This window comes from Phodopus roborovskii, unplaced genomic scaffold (assembly GCF_943737965.1).
Source record: "Phodopus roborovskii unplaced genomic scaffold, PHOROB, whole genome shotgun sequence".
Lineage (NCBI taxonomy): Eukaryota > Metazoa > Chordata > Mammalia > Rodentia > Cricetidae > Phodopus > Phodopus roborovskii.
In genome coordinates this window covers 16529607-16550026 of record NW_026126636.1, presented here as the reverse complement: position 1 = coordinate 16550026, position 20420 = coordinate 16529607, and the positions used below count along the sequence as shown (strand labels likewise).

Below are 20420 nucleotides of genomic sequence, written 5' to 3'. Positions count from 1 at the left end.
CACTGAGAAGAGAGCTGCTTTCATTCAAGGTCAGAGAAACTTTGTCACAATGTGCAAAACTATTTCAGAGACTCTTAACTAGTCCAATATAGACATCAAGTAACTGCTAACTGCACAGCCTATAATAACAGTATCACATAACACATTCAAAACATGGGGAAAAAAATCAGGCGGCAAAAGATTCTGAGCTGGAGGATGGAAAGTTGACAAATGCCTTCATGGGGGTAATTAGTCATTTTCAATATAACTATATAGCTAAGCAGTTAGAATAGCTTCATAATATCTTATTACCTGTTTGGTTCCTGAAAATTTAGCCCCCAGACATCCATCTGAAATACCAATCGGGCTCCTGTAATATGGTTTTTACCAGGAATTTGCACAAATGCTGCTGAATTTTCCAGTCCAACAGAGCCCTTGTTTTATTTTCCATATCTCCTCTGATAAGGAAATTGTGCCTGCCCCGCTGGCATTTATATTTGCCATCATGTCCGTGCTAATTTCCACACAGATCCAGGTCTCAGGCTAACTTGGACATGTATACATATTTGCCACATGCTTTCCACCATTGACAAGATCAGTGTGTATGGAAGGTCACTAAATGAAGAAAATACTATGACGGGTAAAAGGTGAGATGTCTTTTAATTGCACACAATTTTACAAATCTGAATTTGCTACAATAACGAGTAATCTGTGCATTAGGATAATCTCAAGGTTTTCAATCAAAGGGGCCTCATCATTGAACCCCTGAATTGGAATTCCCAAAGTCTATGCATCTAATTGCAATCTGCATATTCTTAGGGGACAATCCTGAAATCTAGTTTTCCACTGTCTCCTGTTTCAGGTTCAATGGGCCAGATGCAGCAGCAACTGATACAAATTATGACTATTAGAAACCACAGCCAGAATTTACCTAAGATTGTACTAACCATAAACTCATGAGTCAACAAATTCCAATGCTGAGAACACCAAAATGTTCCCAAACCACACTTTCTCCTGAGCTGAATATAACTTTCTTCTTGTACTAAAATCTCTGAAAAAATTATTTATCAGTATGGTTTGCTCATAGTATCAATATAATGTTTTGGAATTGGGCTAAATATTTTTCAGTATTTCTCAGTACTTCAGAATAATATTTCAGCATATTTGGGGAGATGTCTAAGGTAACATGAGCATGGACATTGTGTCTATTTCACATATGTTCATTATTTTACAAATAGACTGACCCATGACATTAAGCTGAAAATAGGTCCTTTGTAATGACTTATTATGTTTCATGATGAATTTTAATGGAAGTCTACAAAATTAGGATTGTTTAAATGACTTAACACAAAATAAAATTCAATTTATTTTCTGGGTCATATGGAATGCAATTGTAAGGTACAGCAGGACAGATCACCACAGTGGTGCCTCTTATTAGGCCATGGGTAGCCTTGTTCTGAGGGTCATTGGAGCTTGGTTGAAACGTGGAATTCAGAGCCATATAGGGACACAGCCCAGTTCAGATGATGTCTCTCACTGACCCAGGCTTACCTACTTCAGTGACTGAAATACTTTCTCTCTGATATCTATTTTCTGTTTGTTATACAGAAAGTTTTGAGAGACCGTTTCTTCAGCACATATTTAACAAGACACTTTTCCTGGGGAGATGCAACATATATGTCTATGTACTCACCCCAACAAGAAACTGAAAAGACAACCAAGCCAAACTTGTAGAACCAATGATTTTTTATTTTAGGGTTACATAGAGAAATATGGTAAAGTAGTGGCTTACTGGAGCAGAGGGGACTCAAGGACAAGTTGTAATCATAGAGCTCCAAATCAGTAAGTGGGATAATACAGGACATGTGGAGCACACTGCATGCCAGTGGGCACATCTACAAGTTAAAGAGCATCCTATTTTGGTGGATCATTTTGCCAAATGCTTTTCAAGTAATATGATCTGTCTGAGTTTCTTCATTTGAATTAAGCACACTGAATCCTGTTAGTTTCTGGGGTTCCCTGGAGTTATTTTGAGGTGTACATTTCTAGCCTTAGTCTAGCTCTCATCCAAGACAGACCAACTCGGTCTCCAGGAAACTGATATATAACAGCTCAACCTTCAGATTTCTGCATTTTGTCTTCATTATAAAGTATTTGGAATTGCACAAGGATAAATTATTAATGAAAATTGTCCTACATTGTTACATTTTCAGAATCTCTTTCAGTATACACTCTTAATGTATCCTAAGATTTGACCATTACTTAAAAACTTTTACAACTTTCTCATGTTCACAATTTTTCTGTAGCATGAAGCCTGAAGTATTGCTAAGGCAAAGTATGAATGAAGTATATGTCACAATATTTCCTATGGAAACGTTTCTCCCATGTATGAATTTTCAGAGGTTTTTGTAGACCTGAGACACAGAAAAGGTTTTTTTTTCATATATTACATTGTAAAGGTTCTCTCCTACACAAACTCTTTGATGTGTTCTCAGGGTGACTTTGTGAGCAAAGATTTCTTGCACTTACTATATTTGTAATTTTTCTCTCCTGTATGAATACTCTAATGTCTTCTAAGAGATGAGGAGCCGATAAAGGATTTTTCACCTTCAGTACATTTGTAGGGTTTCTCTCCTTATGAATTTTCTGATGTTTTCTAAGATTTGAGCAACTGATAAAGGATTTGTAACATTCACTACATGTATAAGGTTTCTCTCCTGTATGAAGTCTCTCATGAGTTCTAAGATGGTCTTTTGTAGTAAAGGATCTGTCACATTCACTACATTTGTAAGGTTTCACTCCTGTATGAATTCTCTGATGAATTCTAAGATGGCCTGTCTGGGTAAAACATGTGTCACATTCACTACATTTGTAAGGTTTCTCTCCTATATGAAGTCTCTGATGAGTTATGAGACTGCTTTTCTGAGTAAAGGATTTGTCACATTCATTACATTTATATGGTTTCTCTCCTGTATGAATTCTGTAGTGAATTCTAAGATGGTCTTTCTTGGTAAAGGATTTGTCACATTCACTACATTTGTAAGGTTTCTCTCCTGTATGAACTCTCTGGTGATTTGTAAGATGGCCTCTTTGGGTAAAGCATTTCTCACATTCACTACATTTGTAAGGTTTCTCTCCTATATGAATCCTCGCATGAGTTCTAAGACTGCTTCTCTGTGTAAAGGATTTGTTGCATTCATTACATTTATAAGGTTTCTCTACTGTATGAAGTCTCTCGTGAGTATTAAGGTGGTCCTTTGTGATAAGAGATTTGTCATTTTCACTATATTGGTAAATATTCTCTCCAGAATGCACTTTGCAATGCCTTTTAAATTCTGACGTATGATAAAACCACTTAGGACACTCCGTACATTTGTAGGGTTTTTCTCCACAATGGAACTTGCAATGTACTTTGACTTGTGATAAACGCAGAAAAGATTTACTACATTTTGTACATTTAAAGTGTTTCTGTCTGGTATGAACTCTCTGATGTCTCCTAAGACTTGAGTCTGTCTTGAAGCTTTTCCCACATTTCCAGCTTTGGTGAGGTTTTTTCCCATTATTGGGTCTTTTCAGCGTGAATTCATGTTTAGAGTCAAAAGATTTATCATGCTCTGTATTTTGGGGTTTTTTCCTTACTGTGTAGACTCTTTGATTCCGACTAATTATGGAGCACATATTTAAACAGTTTATACAGCCCTTACCTTTGCAAGAGTCTTCTCCAATGTTTCTATTTTTATGTCTGTTTAATGATTCAACAGAAGCATCTCTGTGGTTATCAAATACGTACTCGTTGCAGACTTCTGGACTATCTCTAGTATTATATGTATATTGGGAGCATTCATGAGTTATTTTACAAGGCGCATTACATTTATAAGGCTTCACTTGGGTAAATGCATGCTGCTGGACACTATGCGTTGAGCTTTGATCCAAGACTTTCTCATAATTATAACATATGCAACGATTCCCTGGAAAATTAGCACAATGAGAGAAAACAAGGATTAATGCATGAGTAAGAGATTTAATAACTGATTTGCCTAAGTTTTCTAAGAAATATAAACCAGCAATTCTTGGGGTTAGAACTCTCATCCCAGGTCTTTTCTGATTTACATCACTAAAGGATGCTCAGAAGAACCCGAACTCTGATCTTTTATCAAACCACAAGGACCGAAAGTAGCCTTCTCATTTCTACCTATACTTTGTACCTTGCAAAAGATATCCCAAACAGATGATCATGCAATAATTAGAGGAGCTACCTGGAGAATCACATGAACAAAGTTCATCTATCTTCTTGTAAATGGTTTGAGACACAGCCACACTGGGTAGGTTTGGTCAGCTAAGAACTCATTATGTAACCCAAGTTGTAATGGAACTTAACATATTCTCTTGCTTCAGCATCACTACTGCTAGGATTAAAATCATACAGTCTCAGGCTTATATAAAGAGAATATATCTCAAAAACTAAGAAAATAAACCAACCAACCAACAAAATGCTCTCTACCAATAGCTCTTTTTTATTTAAAACCTCCTAAACTTGAAAAATCAGAAACAGGTGAATAGTTTAATCAGTGTAAAATCAAAATATTCCAATTATTATGTGTAATGCACTATATTTCCGTGCTCTGAATATTTAATTTTTTTTTGATTTTGATGTTTCTTTAAAAAGTAGATAGGAACATTGGGGAGATTACACAGAATATAGCATTGCTCACACCTCTAGGGAATAATGTGAAGTAGGCACAGTGAAAGACTTAATAACCAGAATTTCTGTTATTTTCTGGGAGTGTCTAGATAGACTCCATATATACAAAAGAGGTAAATAAAGAAGACAAATCAGGAATTCTAGAGAAGGGCATTCTTACCTACAAAGACTAGATTGTTGTAATTCTCCAACATCACATCCATGTACAAAGCCCTCTGAGCACAGTCTAGACATTCCCACTCCTCCTGTGAGAGGTCCACAGCCACATCCCTGAATGTTACCAGATTCTGCAATGGAAAAGTTATATACCATGTGCTGCTGGACAAAATGCATTCCTAGGTAAAAGAGGTTAAAGAACTAGAGACACTTCTGTGACACAGATGAGGAATGGCATTTGTTCAAAGACTAAGTTTTTCAATAGGTCTACAGAACTGTGTGAGATGTTATTCACTGCTATTCTTTCATAGACAAGGTATAGACTGGCAATGCGTGCATTCTTTTTGTTTGTTTTTGTTTCTCAAAACAGGGTTCCCCTGTGTAGTTTTGGCTATCCTGGATTTCACTCTGTAGACCAGGCTGGCCTCAAACTCACAGAGTTCACCTCCTGAGTTTTTGTATTAAAGACATGGGCCACCACTGCCTGGCTTCCATTCTTCCATTACTAAGGTCTCCTGCTTTCATGAATTTTCTGAAGTTTCCTAAGATCTGAGCAGCAGAAAAGAGATTTGCCACAATTACTACATTTGAAAATGAGCTCTGCTGTTTGGATTCTGTAATGACTCTTATAGTCATTTAAAATGTAATTTGGTTCCCAGCACCCTTGTGGCACTACACAATAGAATTTAACCCCAATTCCATGGGATCCCATGTTCATTTCTGAACTCTACAGAGGAGGCATATGTAGCACACATCCACATGTTCATGCAAAAAATACCCACATAAATAAAATAAAACTGTAAAACTGATAGTTATAATAATAGATGGTTCTCAAAGTAGTCATTGTTTATATAGTATTTTCTGTCACTATAAAAAAAAATGACAAGTCTCACAGTCAGCAAACTTTTGGGGAACATAACACAATTATGAGGTCTGCATCCAGGAACTTGCCTTTACAAAGTATATATTAATATCAAATAGAATCCCTGGGTCAATAAAAGATGTTCAAGTTATGATGAGCAAAACTGAACTGTACTTCCAAATTCTACAACTGTCAACCTTGCTCAATGACAGACACTGCATCGGTCCTATCTGCACCTGGGCCACACCATACTGTATTCTAACATGTTCAGTTGAGATCCTGAGTCCTAGATGCAGTACTGCACCCTTTCTAAAACAAAGGTATAGAACATGGAATGCAGAATTCAGAATCTGAGTTTCTGCTTTAAACAGTAAGGAGTGGAACATCCGTGTGTACATCCAACATTGCAAACAACACATACACTCAAATACTTTTTTTCTTGGAGGGGGGGGTGAAGGTTGAGACAGGGTTTCTCTGTGCAGCTTTGGAGTCTGTCCTGGAACTCACTTTGTAGATGTGGCTGGCCTCAAACCCACTGAAATCCACCTGCCTCTGCCTCCCAAGTGTTAGGATTAAAAGTGGCACCAAAAAGGTTTTGGTACCAAGCTCAAGGATGCAGGGGCATAATCCATCATGCAGTGTGCATAAAATCATGCAGAAGAACACTCATACCCTTAAACAATATGTTATTGCAAAAAGAGAAATAGAGGACAACACAGAAGCATTGACAGAAGAGAAAAAGAGCAGAGTTTCACACAGCCACACTTCTTTTATTCTCTATAATTTTTCATGATTGTGATCATGATACATGTAAAATTATATGGGCTGATTTTTAGAATTGCACCTATTTTGGTACTAAATGTGGTATAGTCTGATTAGGAAAAAAAAGAAACAAATAAAAATCTGTCCATCTCTACAACTCTTCAGAATCTCTCCCTAAGTAATATGTAGCCTCAGAGAGAGAGAGAAAAAAAAAACCCAAACAAACAAACAAAACAAAACAAAATAGGGTGGAGGGAGCCTTATACCTCCAAAAGAAAAGAAGAATAAAGTGATTATGTGGGCAATTCTTTATGCTTCAAAATTGATGCTTACGCACAGCACCAATTCAATCCTCTTCAGAAAATCTTACTAGTATATTCCACATGATACAATACAAAGCTGGAAACATTGGTGCTTATGCCCTTATGAAAAATAAAGCAAAAGAGAATCAGAAAATAATCAGTCTATTGACAACTTACAACTGAGCATTAAGAATGATATGACCAGGACTTTTCTGATGAAAAGATTAGGTGTGGGAACACACCCAGAATCACTGTGTAATATTAAATGTCAAAGGGAGAGACTATTATACTACAATTTGCAAGTGCTCACTGACACATCAATTTTATGGAAACAGCAAGCCAATGCTTCCTTCCATCAACTGTATTCTCTAGAATGCTGTTACATTTATTATTGAGATCCAAGACAGTGAATCTCTTCTAATTCTACTTTTTCACAAATTGCTCAGTGGTGTCATTGAAAAACTCCATGTATTTTCATAACCACATTATTGGACCTTGTTCTGGAAACCAGAAATGAAATTTACATAATACATGAGAACAGCCTTCTGCACTAATATAAAGGGACACAAGTTCATCTGATGTAGATATTGGCCTTCAATATATTTCTTTGAGTACCATTTGCAATAGTCTTTTAAAAAAAAATACAGGTCTTAAGTCTGAAAATTTATGTCCTTGAAGTAAAACATGGAATGAAAATATAACAGGAAAGGCTGTGCTATGTATGTGAAAGATCTACTTTTGATTATCAGAAATGAAAGAGAAGATAAATTAAACACTTTAGATAACATCACTAGAGGTAGAGAATTAGTCTTAAATGATTTCAATAATAAAAATAAATTTCAAAGAAATATAAACATGATACTGACCTGGGAAGCCAGAGGAGCATTCATTCTTCTTATTCTCTGTGTTTCTGTGTCTGGAAAAAAGACTGGAATTCTTGTTGAAAGTTCACATTGAGGTCTCAAAAAATACAAAGCTAGAAGAAGTAATACAATTTTGTTATGAGCAATGCCAAAGCACATAAAAAGACCCCAAAAACCAACATGATACCAGAAATCTTGTCAACATTCCTACAGATAGGACAGCATAGAAGGATATATTTAGAGTGGAAGCTAAGCCAGACTTCACAGTTGTGTGAGAAAGCAAAAACCAAACACCAGGCCAATTTGGTCACGTGTTATGCAAAGAGTGCTTTCCACAGAAAAGGGAGACAAAAGACAATTGAAGTCAATTTTTTCTCATACATTTCAGTGATAAGATTAAACAGATACTAACCTATAGAGTATATTATAATTGTAAAAAAGTGTAGCCTGATATCTTCTCACAGTTTGTATGCATACTACACTTTTCCTGACTCAAAGGTATAATATTGAGCACCACATATGTAAAAACACATTTCTGGATGCTGTATTTACATCCTAGCCTGCATAAACCCCAGATGGAAAATTAATTGGAGAAAACAGTTAATGTTTATAACTATAACTGTAAAGCTTGCTAAAATATATTTCCTGATGCAATGAAATCTGAAGTGGCTCTTTATGTGACTAACATCTAAAGGATGCTGTGGGAAAGGTCACTTTCTTGACTAGGCAAATGGGAAGTCAGAAAGCATGGTTGAATTTAAATTCCAAGAGCTTTGTATTTGCCAAAATAGCAAAGAGAACCACGTCTGCAGACAACATAATGCAAATTCTCTTATCCTGGCAATGTTAAGATGATTGCAAAAATAAGGACACATTCATACGATCTAAAATTTACCTAAAGGATTAAAATATCTACAGCAAACTATCAGACTGCATATCCTGATGAGCAGCAGTAGAAAGCTGATCATACTTTTGGTTCTGTTCCAGCTTGTTTCATACCTCTGAATCTCCTCTAATCTGCTAAATTCCAGGATTACCTGGATGCCTACTAGATCCCAAAGCTGAATGGTGACTTTCCCCCAGGCTGCCAATGAAACCCAGTTGCTGTGATATAAGATGTTTGTTCATGTTCCCATGGTACTCAGGTGTGATGAAATCAGAGCACAGGCACAGCTGATTTGGTTTCCATATTTGTCACGTCATTACACAACTAGTTCCATGGAAGCTGTATCTACATGCAATAAACCTTCACAGGTGTAAGGGTATGGTTTTTTCTGCCTGCCGCCGCCCGGTCTTGTCCTGCTGCTGCGCCAGCCCCAAATAATACACAGAGACTCTGTATTTGATATAATACTGTTGGCCCGGTTACTTGTTACTTATCGGCTAGCTCTGCCTTTAATTATTAACCCATTTCTATGTATCTTCACATGGCCTTCTCTTACCGGGGAGGCGGCTGGCGTCCAGCTCTCTCCAGACTCTCCATCTTGACTCCTCCCTACTACTTCCTATTTCCTCCTTGTCTCCTAGTCCCTCCTATCTTCCTTTCCTATTGGCCAACAGTGCTTTATTATTAACCAGTATGAGAAACATACAGAATGACATCTCCCATCATCTCCTCTTTTCTGTCTAAATAAAAAGAAGGGTTTTAACCTTAACATAGCAAAATATATTATACAACAGTTATCAAGTAAGAATCACAGTTAACAATATTTAGTCCATTAACATTTACAAGATTTGAAGAAAATATTTCATCATCTATTTTATCTTTGTGTGTCTAAAGTCTAAGTAACTTATCTTTAACCCAACTAAGGAACATTAACTATAACTATCTGTCTTCAACTCCTTCAAAGACCACAGAAGGATAGTATATAAACTCTAGAGATGACAGAGACAATTCACTGCCTGGTTACCCAAAGTTCTTTTGTAATCTTCCATCTTTAGCCCATAGGCCATAGTGTGTCTGGCAGACTCTTCAGCAAAGCAGGAAACTTTAAACTGTCTTTTTGTATTGGCAGTTTGTCAGTCATTTTTCTCTGTGTCCTGCAGACTGTTTGGCAGACTCTTCCATGAAGCAGGAACTCTATAGCAATGTCCATCTTGAATCAGCAGTCACTTTTCTGTGGGTCCTGCATGTCCAGTTTATACAGCATAAATTCAAACAGTCCAGACAAGAGCAGTATCTTGTCCAAATGGCTAGTCTTCCCATACTGGAGGCAAACTGCATAATATGTTTCTTTAATGTCCATCTTCCTTTTTGACATACATGGTGTTGCCAGGAGCAGTTATGTCTCATTGTCAAGAAAAACCCTAAACATTTTAAATGCCATATTCTGTAGGTCTTTGAAAGGTTTGAAGAATTCCTATCCATCTCAAATACATGTCTGTATATCTAGAAATCTTAACTAACTTAACTATAATATCTGACTATCATAGGTACTATCTATAATCTGTATTGAATCATACATTACATTTCTAAATGAGCTATATAAACACAATACCTAAACAAAAGGAGAAATATACATCTCACAAAATTGACATTAAATTGTATCAATAAATGAAAGTCCATTCCAAAACAAAGTATTCATATCTATACCATAATCCCTTTTTTACCTTTAAAAAGATATTGGTTGTGATCATTAACCATTTATAACCAACCCCATATAAATGAAAACAAACATTTATAAACAATATTTGGGAATTTGGGCGTCGTTCTTTTCAAACTACTTTCTGCTGACAGGGGGCGCTGTCATGGGGGATCCTGAGAAGATGTAGAAATCTTGGCTGTAGTCTGTAAGACTGCCTTGTCCAAGCTGTTTTGAATGTTGGATCATCAGCGACTGTTTCAGGGGGCCTGGCTTGATCAAACCACATTAGTCTGGAAGGAATCCACAGCTTTTTATTTTTTGTGGAAACAAAAATAGAAATCCTTTTCCCCAGTAACTTGTCCTTGAACTTAAATGTTAGAGTCAAAGCATTTTTAAAATATATAAATTTAATTAATCCAGCAGCATTTCCTTTATCAGTTGTTATTTTCTCAGCAGTCAAACAATGTAGAGACAACACAATAGCATACAGTAACCAGATTTTCTCTGAGCTTTTTATTTTTATGTGGCTTTATTATTACTCTGTTTCTTTTACTTTTTATTTTTTGAGACAGGTTTTTCTGTGTAACTCTTATCTGTCCTGGAATTTACTCTGCATACCAGGTTTACTTTGAAATCACAAGAGATCTGCTTGCCTCAGTCTCCTGAGCGCTGGGATTAAAGGCGTGTGCTACAACACCCAGTTCCTCTTTGTCTATTTAAAACCATTTTATTTTTGTCTCCCAAGCCTATGTATTTTTTTAAAACACACTGTAAACTTTTAGTACCTTTTCTTAATGTGAATCTGTCTCTACTGTAAATCTTTATCTTTTTATGGCCATGAGTCTTTATCTGTTAAACAACAACATTGTTAAAATGAAAGTCTTTGTTTCTGCCGTGGTTTACCAAAGATGGTGGCGGGTACTTTTACCGCCAGCACTGAGAGCTGTGCTCACCACCTTGGTCTGCGCTGCCACCCAGAAAGCATGCTGCCGGCTTGGAGATGTGGTCACTGCCATTGCCATCTCTCATACACACCAATAAATTGTTAGCAGAGTTTCTTGAAAGCCCCACGTTGGGCGCCATTTGTAACGGTATGGTTTTTTCTGCCTGCCGCCGCCCGGTCTTGTCCTGCTGCTGCGCCAGCCCCAAATAATACACAGAGACTCTGTATTTGATATAATACTGTTGGCCCGGTTACTTGTTACTTATCGGCTAGCTCTGCCTTTAATTATTAACCCATTTCTATGTATCTTCACATGGCCTTCTCTTACCGGGGAGGCGGCTGGCGTCCAGCTCTCTCCAGACTCTCCATCTTGACTCCTCCCTACTACTTCCTATTTCCTCCTTGTCTCCTAGTCCCTCCTATCTTCCTTTCCTATTGGCCAACAGTGCTTTATTATTAACCAATATGAGAAACATACAGAATGACATCTCCCATCACACAGGAATAAGCCAGATCAAACCAGAAAAGTGAAAAAGATCATCACACCACTACCTGGGATATTATAGGCAACTACTGGCCTTGGAAGAGGCAGAAGCAGATTTCCTCAGAGGTCTGGCTCTTGTGCATAGAGCTAAGCTGGCATGGATTCAGTACATTCCAAAGAACATGAATATGAGATGTGATGAAGTATTATGGGAGTGGTTAATTAGACCTGAGGGACTGGGGGTGATTATGATCAAACACATGATACATACATGATTGAAATTCCCAAAACAATAAAACTAATATGTATCACTGACCGAACATTAATTTCTTCAGTTTGGCCATTTGAAATCACATATCTACACTCCACACTTCACTCTCACACTAGCAGCAACACCTCCATGTTCTTTCCGGTCCTGAATCCTTATGTAACATCTCTACTTCATTTACTGTTTCTCTTTCTTAAGACTTCAGTATTTTAACTTTGTGTGCATGGGTTTTTTTTCCTGTGGGTAGATCTGTTCACTTCATGTATGAAGTGCCCGTAGTGGTCATAAGAGGACACTAGAGCCGTTGGAACCTGAGGTGAGTCACCATGCATGGACAGGGGACTAAACCTGGAAATTGCAAGAGTAACAAGTGCTCTTATCTGTTGAGCCACCTCTCCAGGACTTTGTTTATTGTTCCTTAATTAGCTATTGTGGAGACTTAAATCAACGTACAGTGGAGACTTAAATCTGTGAACAGTGAGACAGAATTCATGGAATACTGAGGGTACTTCCGTAGAGTACCAGGGTGAATGTCAACTCATGAAAAACAGTGACACTGAAGTGGGATGACAAAGACACACTGAGAAGTTTTGGCATCAGTAGGTGCTGATTGTAAAAGATAACTGTCCATAACAATGTGGCTGAGGGCTTACAAGCATAAAAATAAGTAAAAATAAGTAGTAGTGGCTCCCACCTGTAATCCCAGCACCTGGGAGGCACAGGCAGGTGGATCTTTGTGACTTTGGGGGCTAGCCTGGTATATAACGCTAGTTCCAGGTCAGCCAGGGCTACACAGGGAAACCCAACCTTGGAAAACACACACACACACACACACACACACGAAACTAAAATTCATTAAATAAATGGAGGATGACACTGGAAGATGGGAAAAACAGACTTGAAGTGGAATGGAATACATTATTGTGAAAATGACAGTACTAAAAGATATATATGATTAACACCACGAAAATCAAACTACCTATGATTATCTTCACAGGTACAGAAAAGAAACTTCTACAAATTTATATTATTTACAAATTATGAAATTACAAAGACCCTAACAGTGCAGAGAAAGTCCAGACCCACAGAGCAAAGCTTGAGTCATCCCGGCTGTGATTTCAGCAGACACTGTAGACCCATAAAAACAACCATGGTAGTGGCAGAAAAATTAACACCTAAAGTAGTAAGAGCAGCAGATCCAGAGCAACCTTACCTGCTGTGTGTGACCAACTGAATTTCACCAATACTCCAAAAATTTAAGTTACACACTATCAACCAGTCTTGTAGAGAAAGGTAAATATAGACAAATGAAAATAGGTAAAAAGCAATGAATTAGTGAAATTTGACTGTGTACAACTGAAAAAATTGCATAGAAATGGTAATATCTGAAAGTATGAAAAAAATAGCCTACAGAATGGAAAAATTTATTAGCTACTATATAAAAGTACAATATATAAAAGAACCAGATTTTAACAAAAAGCTAAAAAACTCAAAACAAGTATTATAATCAAGAAATAAACCCCCCAAAATGACAATGCACAAAAGCCTAAATATAAACAGCACATGCTACACACATGTAGTCATGAAGAAAATGTTCATCTAATGTAGACTGAGATCTCTCTGTCCAGTCAGTGTCTACACTCAAAGTCCTAAACAATTAGAAACACTGAAGACAATACAGCAAGAAGAACACAGAGACAGACTCAGTGTGAATCTACATCACTGCAGCCACCAAGTAAGACAGTGTACAGTTTAATGAAGAACCAACCAACCAAACAAACAAACAAAAAAAAGAAAACCTAGAGAAGGTACTACTCAAGTATATAAAGAAATGAAATACACTGCAAGCTATCAATGAATTAGAACCAAACTAAGAAAAAGGAAAATATAAGAAAAATATTAACTAAAGAGTACGAGTTTCTATTTTTCTTCAATGATTTCTTGAAATGCATATATTTAATATGACCCAAACCAAACATAAAAACAAGATACAGCTTCAAAAGAAAAGAAGACACCCTAAAATCAAAATATATACTTTCTATAAAAGTGTTTGCTTCAATTGCAAGGCTACAATGGGCTAAGAATAAAGGAACTGAAGGAGCTTTTTAAAAGATTTTCTGTGAAGAGGGTTGGCCATAATTATGGGAGGTAACAGGAAAAGCCGAATTGATAAATATGAAGACCACCAATAACAAACGAACAAATGGCACATTTCCCGAAAGCTATGCGATCAACATGAATGTAGTTTATAAAACTGTTACCAACTACATACATAAATCATACAACAACAAAATTGCAGGAAGCAGATAGACAGTGATTCAGGGAAGCTTCAGTGTCTACCTTTAAAACAGATGACCATGACCAGCAAGCACAGGAAACCAATAATGACTAGCAGGCTTCCAGGGAATCATCCACACAACTGAAGATGCCCAGTCTTCTCAAACATGCTACACTGTCGCCCTGTCTTAAAAATATAGTAAGTATTCAAACCTAGTAAAGATCATTGTTTAAATGTCTCTTCTTCGAGAACCTTGAATGTTGACATCGGTAGATAGAAAACAGAACCCCACCCCCAAAAAATGTGAATACGGACTCACTGACAGCACATTCTCATTCAGACACATAAAGAAATGTAACAGGATGTTTATGTTCTAGAAAGAGGCTAAGTAATTTGTACCAAGATCTTACAGACATTCTTTTACATAGAGAAAAATCTTCCCCAAATTTATAAAATTGTGAGAAACCACGATGACTTCAAAAATCATGAAAGGTCAAATGCAATTTCAAAATATATGAAAGATGCAGCAGGCTCAGCTGTTGAGTGATGAAGACAGACCACAAGATACCAAAGAGAAGCAATGTGGATGGAGTTCAATACTTGCCAGACCTATTAAGTAAATCTTATCAAACTCCTGCTGGCATTATTTTAGAAAATAGAGATAGTCACCCTAAAAGACACAGAACCTGAAGGAACTAAAAGATGCTCCAAAAAACTCTCTGCATGCAGAACAAACCAAGAGGCTTCAATGGTTCTAAGTACATTATTAAAATTATAGTAATGGAACCACTTAATATTGGTGTAAAACCACAACTATTGATGGGAATGAGAGATGGACAGCATCCTTCCCATGAAAAGCCAAAAAAAAAAAAAAAAAAATCTGTTTCTGATTATTAATAATTATATACACAGATTTCAATCACCTTCGAAAGAATAATAAAGGGATTATTCTCAGTGGAATTCTCTGTAATCACTTCTTATGAAATAGAATGTGACAACCAATTTCAAGTCCTGTTTCTACTGTCACTTGAACCTTTCTGCATCCCTTCACCCCTTCCTCATATCCCTGTAGCATACATACCTGGATCTTTTGTTACTGTCTGCTCTTCACCATCCAGGGCTCTTGGTTCTGCTTCACAGGTGAGGAGGACTGGCTGAGCAATGTGAGACCTGCATAGGACAAAGAGAGTCTTCAGAAAGCACCTAGACATTTTTACAGAACAAAAATGAAAGACGCTAACACCAGCTCAAAAGATAAACATGAAGGAGAGAGGAAATGTCAAGAAAAATGTCTCTCTGGGGATTTCACTTCACTCTGTAAGATGTGAGACTCATTCACACGCAGCTCACACAATATGCAGAGCAGTTCTCCCAGGAACCCTGAGCAGGAACTAGGGAGACCAAAAGGAAACTGTTCACACCCTCAGAATCCAGACTGGTGTACTTTGATAGATCTCTACAAAAAGCCCTGTGAGCAAGGTCAAGGCATTCCCACTCCCACAAGACCTCAACAGCATGAACGTCAACAAATCCTCAAATAAAAAACGACAGTTTGGCCATGTGTGTAATTGGTAGAGCGCTTTTCTTCAACCGAAGAGACATTTTCCTGATACAGGTGAGTGCTCATAACTATGCAAATGATGCTTCCTAAAAATTTGATTCAACCTATGACTAAGTGGCCTGACACAGCAGCCATGTTGGTCTTGCTTAGACAGAGATGTAACTTAAGAATACAGTATATGAAGGCACATACTCCACATCGGAAATTAATGGTGAGTAAAAGGTTTGCTAAATGTTTACAACCGTATGTGTGGGACTCCACAAAATGTATTTTTTGTTTAAACATATCTGTACTGATTCCTCATGTGATCTGGGGACCCCTACTCTTGGGAGACAATGACCATTTTCTTGAATGAGAAAGTAGTAAAACCAGATAGTTAGAAAGCAGGGATGAATTTAAATTCAAGGAGCTTTGGAATTGTCACAATGGCAACCAACCGGGTTTGCAAAAAACAGACCATGCAAATGCTCTACTAGATTATTTTAAGAACCATTTTATGACAGAATAGTCTGGCAAAAAAAAAAAAAAAATCACAGTAAGACACACTCAATGGTATCTAGAACTTACCGACAATGGAAAAATATAAACGACAGACTTTTTTTTTAAAGCTATGTCTGTCTGTTACGGATAAAGCGGTGGAAAACTGGGTACCTCTGGCGGCCAGGCCCTGGCTGCTAAGAGAACACGCCATGTGCAACGGGTGTGGGTTGAGAGGTTTATTAGGGGAGGAGGATGAGCAAAAAAAATCTAAATGACATCTCAGAGTGGGATGATGAGAGACGGAGACGGAGAACGGGTAAGAGCAAACCAGGAGTAAGACAGAGAACCCTGACAGACGAGCACTTAAGGGCTGCGCCTGACGCCCAGCTTGTGGGGATGGAAACGATCGCACCTGGCTGCAGGTGATGACCTGAGCCGCCGCCTCCGGCACCGCCACGGGCGGCCCGGAGCTGACGGTGTCTTCTGAGCAGCCTGAGCGAGCACAGCCCGGTCCCCTCCCTCCTGGGTCCCAGCCCCGCAGCTCCTCTCACCTGGGAGGTTCCAGGGCCGCAGGGCTGCGGTTCCCGCCACTGCGCTGCTGACTGTGACTTTCCCAGGCCGCCCCGCGCGGAGACTGCGGCTCCGGAGTTTTCAGGTCCCCGCGGCACCCGCCGTGTCCTCCGCACCCGGGTCCCGAATCGTGGCCCCCCCCGGAGGCCAACAGGGAATGGAGGAACTTCCGGTCCCGTCAGCCTGGTTCCTGGAGCGGCTCCTCCAGGCCCCGCCCACTACCCGCAGCTTCCGGTTACGTCTCCTTTAAACCCGCCTACCGAAGGCTTTTTTTTTTCTTAGTTTACCAGGTCCACACTCCTGTACTTTAAGAAAGGCAGAGCACGATAGAAAGACGCTCTGCGACGGGGTTCAAACAGAGGGTTGTTGTTTTATTATTATTATTATTACTACTATTATTATTATTTTATTATTATTATTAAAAGGGATGGTAAAAGGAGGAAAGGAAGGGGGAGACAGCTTCTGGACACAGGAACAGCAGGATTGGAAAGAGGAGGAAGGAGGGATAGAGAGAAAGAGAGGAGAGGAAAGACAGGGATGGGAGGTGCGCAGGGCCCTTTTTATCAGTGGACACATTGCTGTCTATGCTGGGTGGGAGATACCCATAGCAGGGTATGGAGGATCAGAATCTACCTTTCCAAATTTATCTTTGTGCTCCTAAACAACTGTGTGCTCTCAGACAGTGTGCACCACTTCTAGTAACACCCAGTCCTTGCATCGTGAAGCCACAGTAGGCAGAGTCATCTCACAGATATCGTGTGCCTTTCTCAAATTCTGCTCATCCTGGTTCTAGTTGGGCCCCATCTTCTTGTAACCCTGAGGAAAGTTGTCACTGGCACACATAAGCTAATATACATGATCTAATAATAAACAAAAATGTGCAATTTGCCAGATTGTGTCTCTAGAAATGAGTCTGGAATATTCTACTGTAAATGTCAAGATTATCCTACTATATGTTACAATTTATGTGAAAAATGCACCAGCATTGGCCCAGCACATCTTACAGGCAGGATATATTATAGGTTGGAGGTTTCCCCATTACTAGGAATCTTCAGTAGGCCACTTTTGTAGATTCCAGTTGAGTTTCTACTACTGCACTCCTTAATAGTCTTGCTTGCATAAGACATAATTTGTGCAATATTTTTAGATTCTAATTTGTCTATCTTCTTTATACTGATCCTCTGGATCTTCCTTCTCAGAAGCCAATCAAGGGAGAATTACTTGCTGGTACAGGTCAAAGGAATATGCAGGAAGCAACAGTGGAAAAATGGAAGAACCAGAGCTAAAGAATGGGTAAGAATGACCAAAAACCACTTTTGCACCTGACTACATCCCTCTCTGGCCATCTACCAAATCTCTCATCGAACTGAAACCATGAACACTTCCACATGGCTGACAGAGGGGTCCATATTAAGCCCTTCCCTAAATGTCTATTGGGAGACTGTAGTAGACAGTGGAGGGGCATCACATTATGAGAGTTGGAGTCTTTCGAGAGTTAACCAGTAACCTCCCACCCCAGTGAAGGTAGGTAACTCTAGTCAAAGTCAGTTATCATGAAAGGATGCTTTCATTTCTGCAACTTCTTTCTGCATCATCTCTATAGAAACTCTTAATTGAGGCAGGATCATGAACAGCATTACAGGGCCATACTTCTCTCCTTTCTCTAAGAGTTTACCTGAAGCTGCACTTCACTCATTCACCCCTTTTAAAACTGATGAGCAATTCTTCCGCCTGTTTAATAAGTATGCTAATACTTTTACTCTATAACTACCTTGACATCCTTTTTCACAAGAAACAGGATGAAACTAGAGCTGCTGACCCACTGTGGCTGCCATTCAGGGCTCCTGTTACATGTGGTTAGTGAGCAGCACTCAAATTACAGTCAGCACTTATCTTGTGTTTCCCACTGATTCATCCTACAGTCCCCTTTCGGGAAAATCCATGTTACACACCATTAGTCATGAACTAAACTTTCAACAAAGGGGTACTAAGATTCCCTCTGTCTACTCACTGCCCACACTAACTATACTCAAAAATACCAAATCCTGCAGGACCAAGACATACAGTATTTGGGGATATTCAACTTACTGTACTCACCTTCCAAGTCAGTGTGCAGCTTCTTCCAAAACCAAAGAAGCACAAACTTCATGTAAAATTCAACTATATCACACATATTCTTTTGTATGAAATGACTAATAATGGTACATTCTTGCAATAACAAATACTCACTGACAAAAATGCACATAAACAACTACAGAAAACAAAAAAGACATGTATGACGTGAACATTGAGAAATAGCTAGTAGATTCTCACTAAAACAGTTAGGCATTGGTGGTGTACTGCTTTAATCCCAGCACTCAGGAGATAGTGACAGGAGAATTTCTGTGATTTTGAGGCCAGCTTGGTGTACTGAGTTCCAGCACAGCCTCCAAAGCTACAGAGAAATCCTGTTTCGAAATAGATAAATAAAAATAAAGGAAGAAAGAAATAAGAAAGGGGGGAAGGAAGGGAACAACGAAGGAAGGAAACACAATTAGTAAGAGCTTCATTGATAATTGTAAACAATTTGCCTCAAGAATGGGCCATTTATTCAAAATGAACAAATGGGCCATTTATTCAAAATGAACAAAGTGAAAAAGATATGAAAATGAGGAAGCTAACCTTTAGAAGATCAAATCAGGATTCAAAATCTATTGCAATTACTGCAAAGGAAACTATTGAAAAATGTGAAGACAGACAACAGGAGTAACAATGGCACAAAAACATAGACAAATTTTATTACTGTGTAGAGATAGTGAGCAAGTTTTAATCAAAGTCCTGTTGGAGGTATATTAGGAAATGGAAAACAAAGAAAGAAAAAGAATCTAAAGGAACTACAGAAACAATCAAAAACTAGATTAGGAAACAAAATTAAGGTGGAAATATTCCTAATTATACAGTATCCTAAAATAAAAAGTAATGAATTCTTTGAAGTTTCATGAAGACATAGGACTAATGCACAGTAAAATTAATAATTTTATTTTATAATTGCATTTTCTCTTAGTAGCATTTTTCACATAAGTTGTAACATATAATAGGATAATCTTGACATTTACAATAGAATATTCCAGACTCATTTCTAAAGAAACAATCTGGCAAATCCAAATTGCACATTTTTTGTTTTTAAAACAAAATTTTTTATTTATTAGATCATGTATATTAGCTTATGTGTGCCAGTGCTTTGTAGCATGTATGTGGCTGGGTGCTGGCTGACATCAGAAAGAATCTGGTCAGAAAGTCAGAAGTCTTAAAAAAAGGACTTGAAATTCAATTCATTCCTTGGGGCTTGTAGTGTAGGGTTCACAAGGGATAGCATGACACAAGGTTACCACAATAGTCTGTAGTACATGTTCACGGGTTGCATTGTTCTGAAAGTCATTGGAGTTCAGCTGAATCATAAGATATTAGCATGAGTTCAGATGATTCAGAAAGACAATTCAGTTTGGATGATATCTGTCACTGACAATTTAGTAGCTGTATTTTCATTTGTATTTTGCAGACCTTTCACTTTTACTTGAATGCATGGGAGAAAGTAGCCTTCTATCTGAGACTTCCAACTCCCTATATTCTATGTCAGGACCCTTTA

The 20420-nt window shown here is 38.1% G+C and overlaps 2 protein-coding genes across 6 annotated transcripts in view; one reads left to right on the top strand and one right to left on the bottom strand.

Annotated features, from left to right (window-relative positions):
- Positions 1-20420, top strand: part of LOC127238804 (zinc finger protein 345) — a 250649-nt gene that overhangs the window by 105238 nt on the left and 124991 nt on the right. The window lies entirely within an intron of this gene.
- The window catches only part of LOC127238813 (zinc finger protein OZF-like), a 300203-nt gene continuing 281515 nt past the window's right edge, over positions 1733-20420 (bottom strand). For 3 of the 4 annotated variants that reach the window (XM_051207558.1, XM_051207555.1, XM_051207554.1), the window contains exons 2-5: positions 15266-15354; positions 7630-7739; positions 4842-4968; positions 1733-3947 (exon numbers count right to left, since the gene is read on the bottom strand). In XM_051207558.1, the coding sequence (XP_051063515.1) occupies positions 2419-3947; positions 4842-4968; positions 7630-7653 (1680 nt within the window). In that variant the 5' untranslated portion in view covers positions 7654-7739; positions 15266-15354 and the 3' untranslated portion in view covers positions 1733-2418. Of the gene's footprint in view, positions 3948-4841; positions 4969-7629; positions 7740-15265; positions 15355-16776; positions 16913-20420 lie in introns of those variants that run through there. The other variant, XM_051207557.1, reaches the window with a different exon arrangement.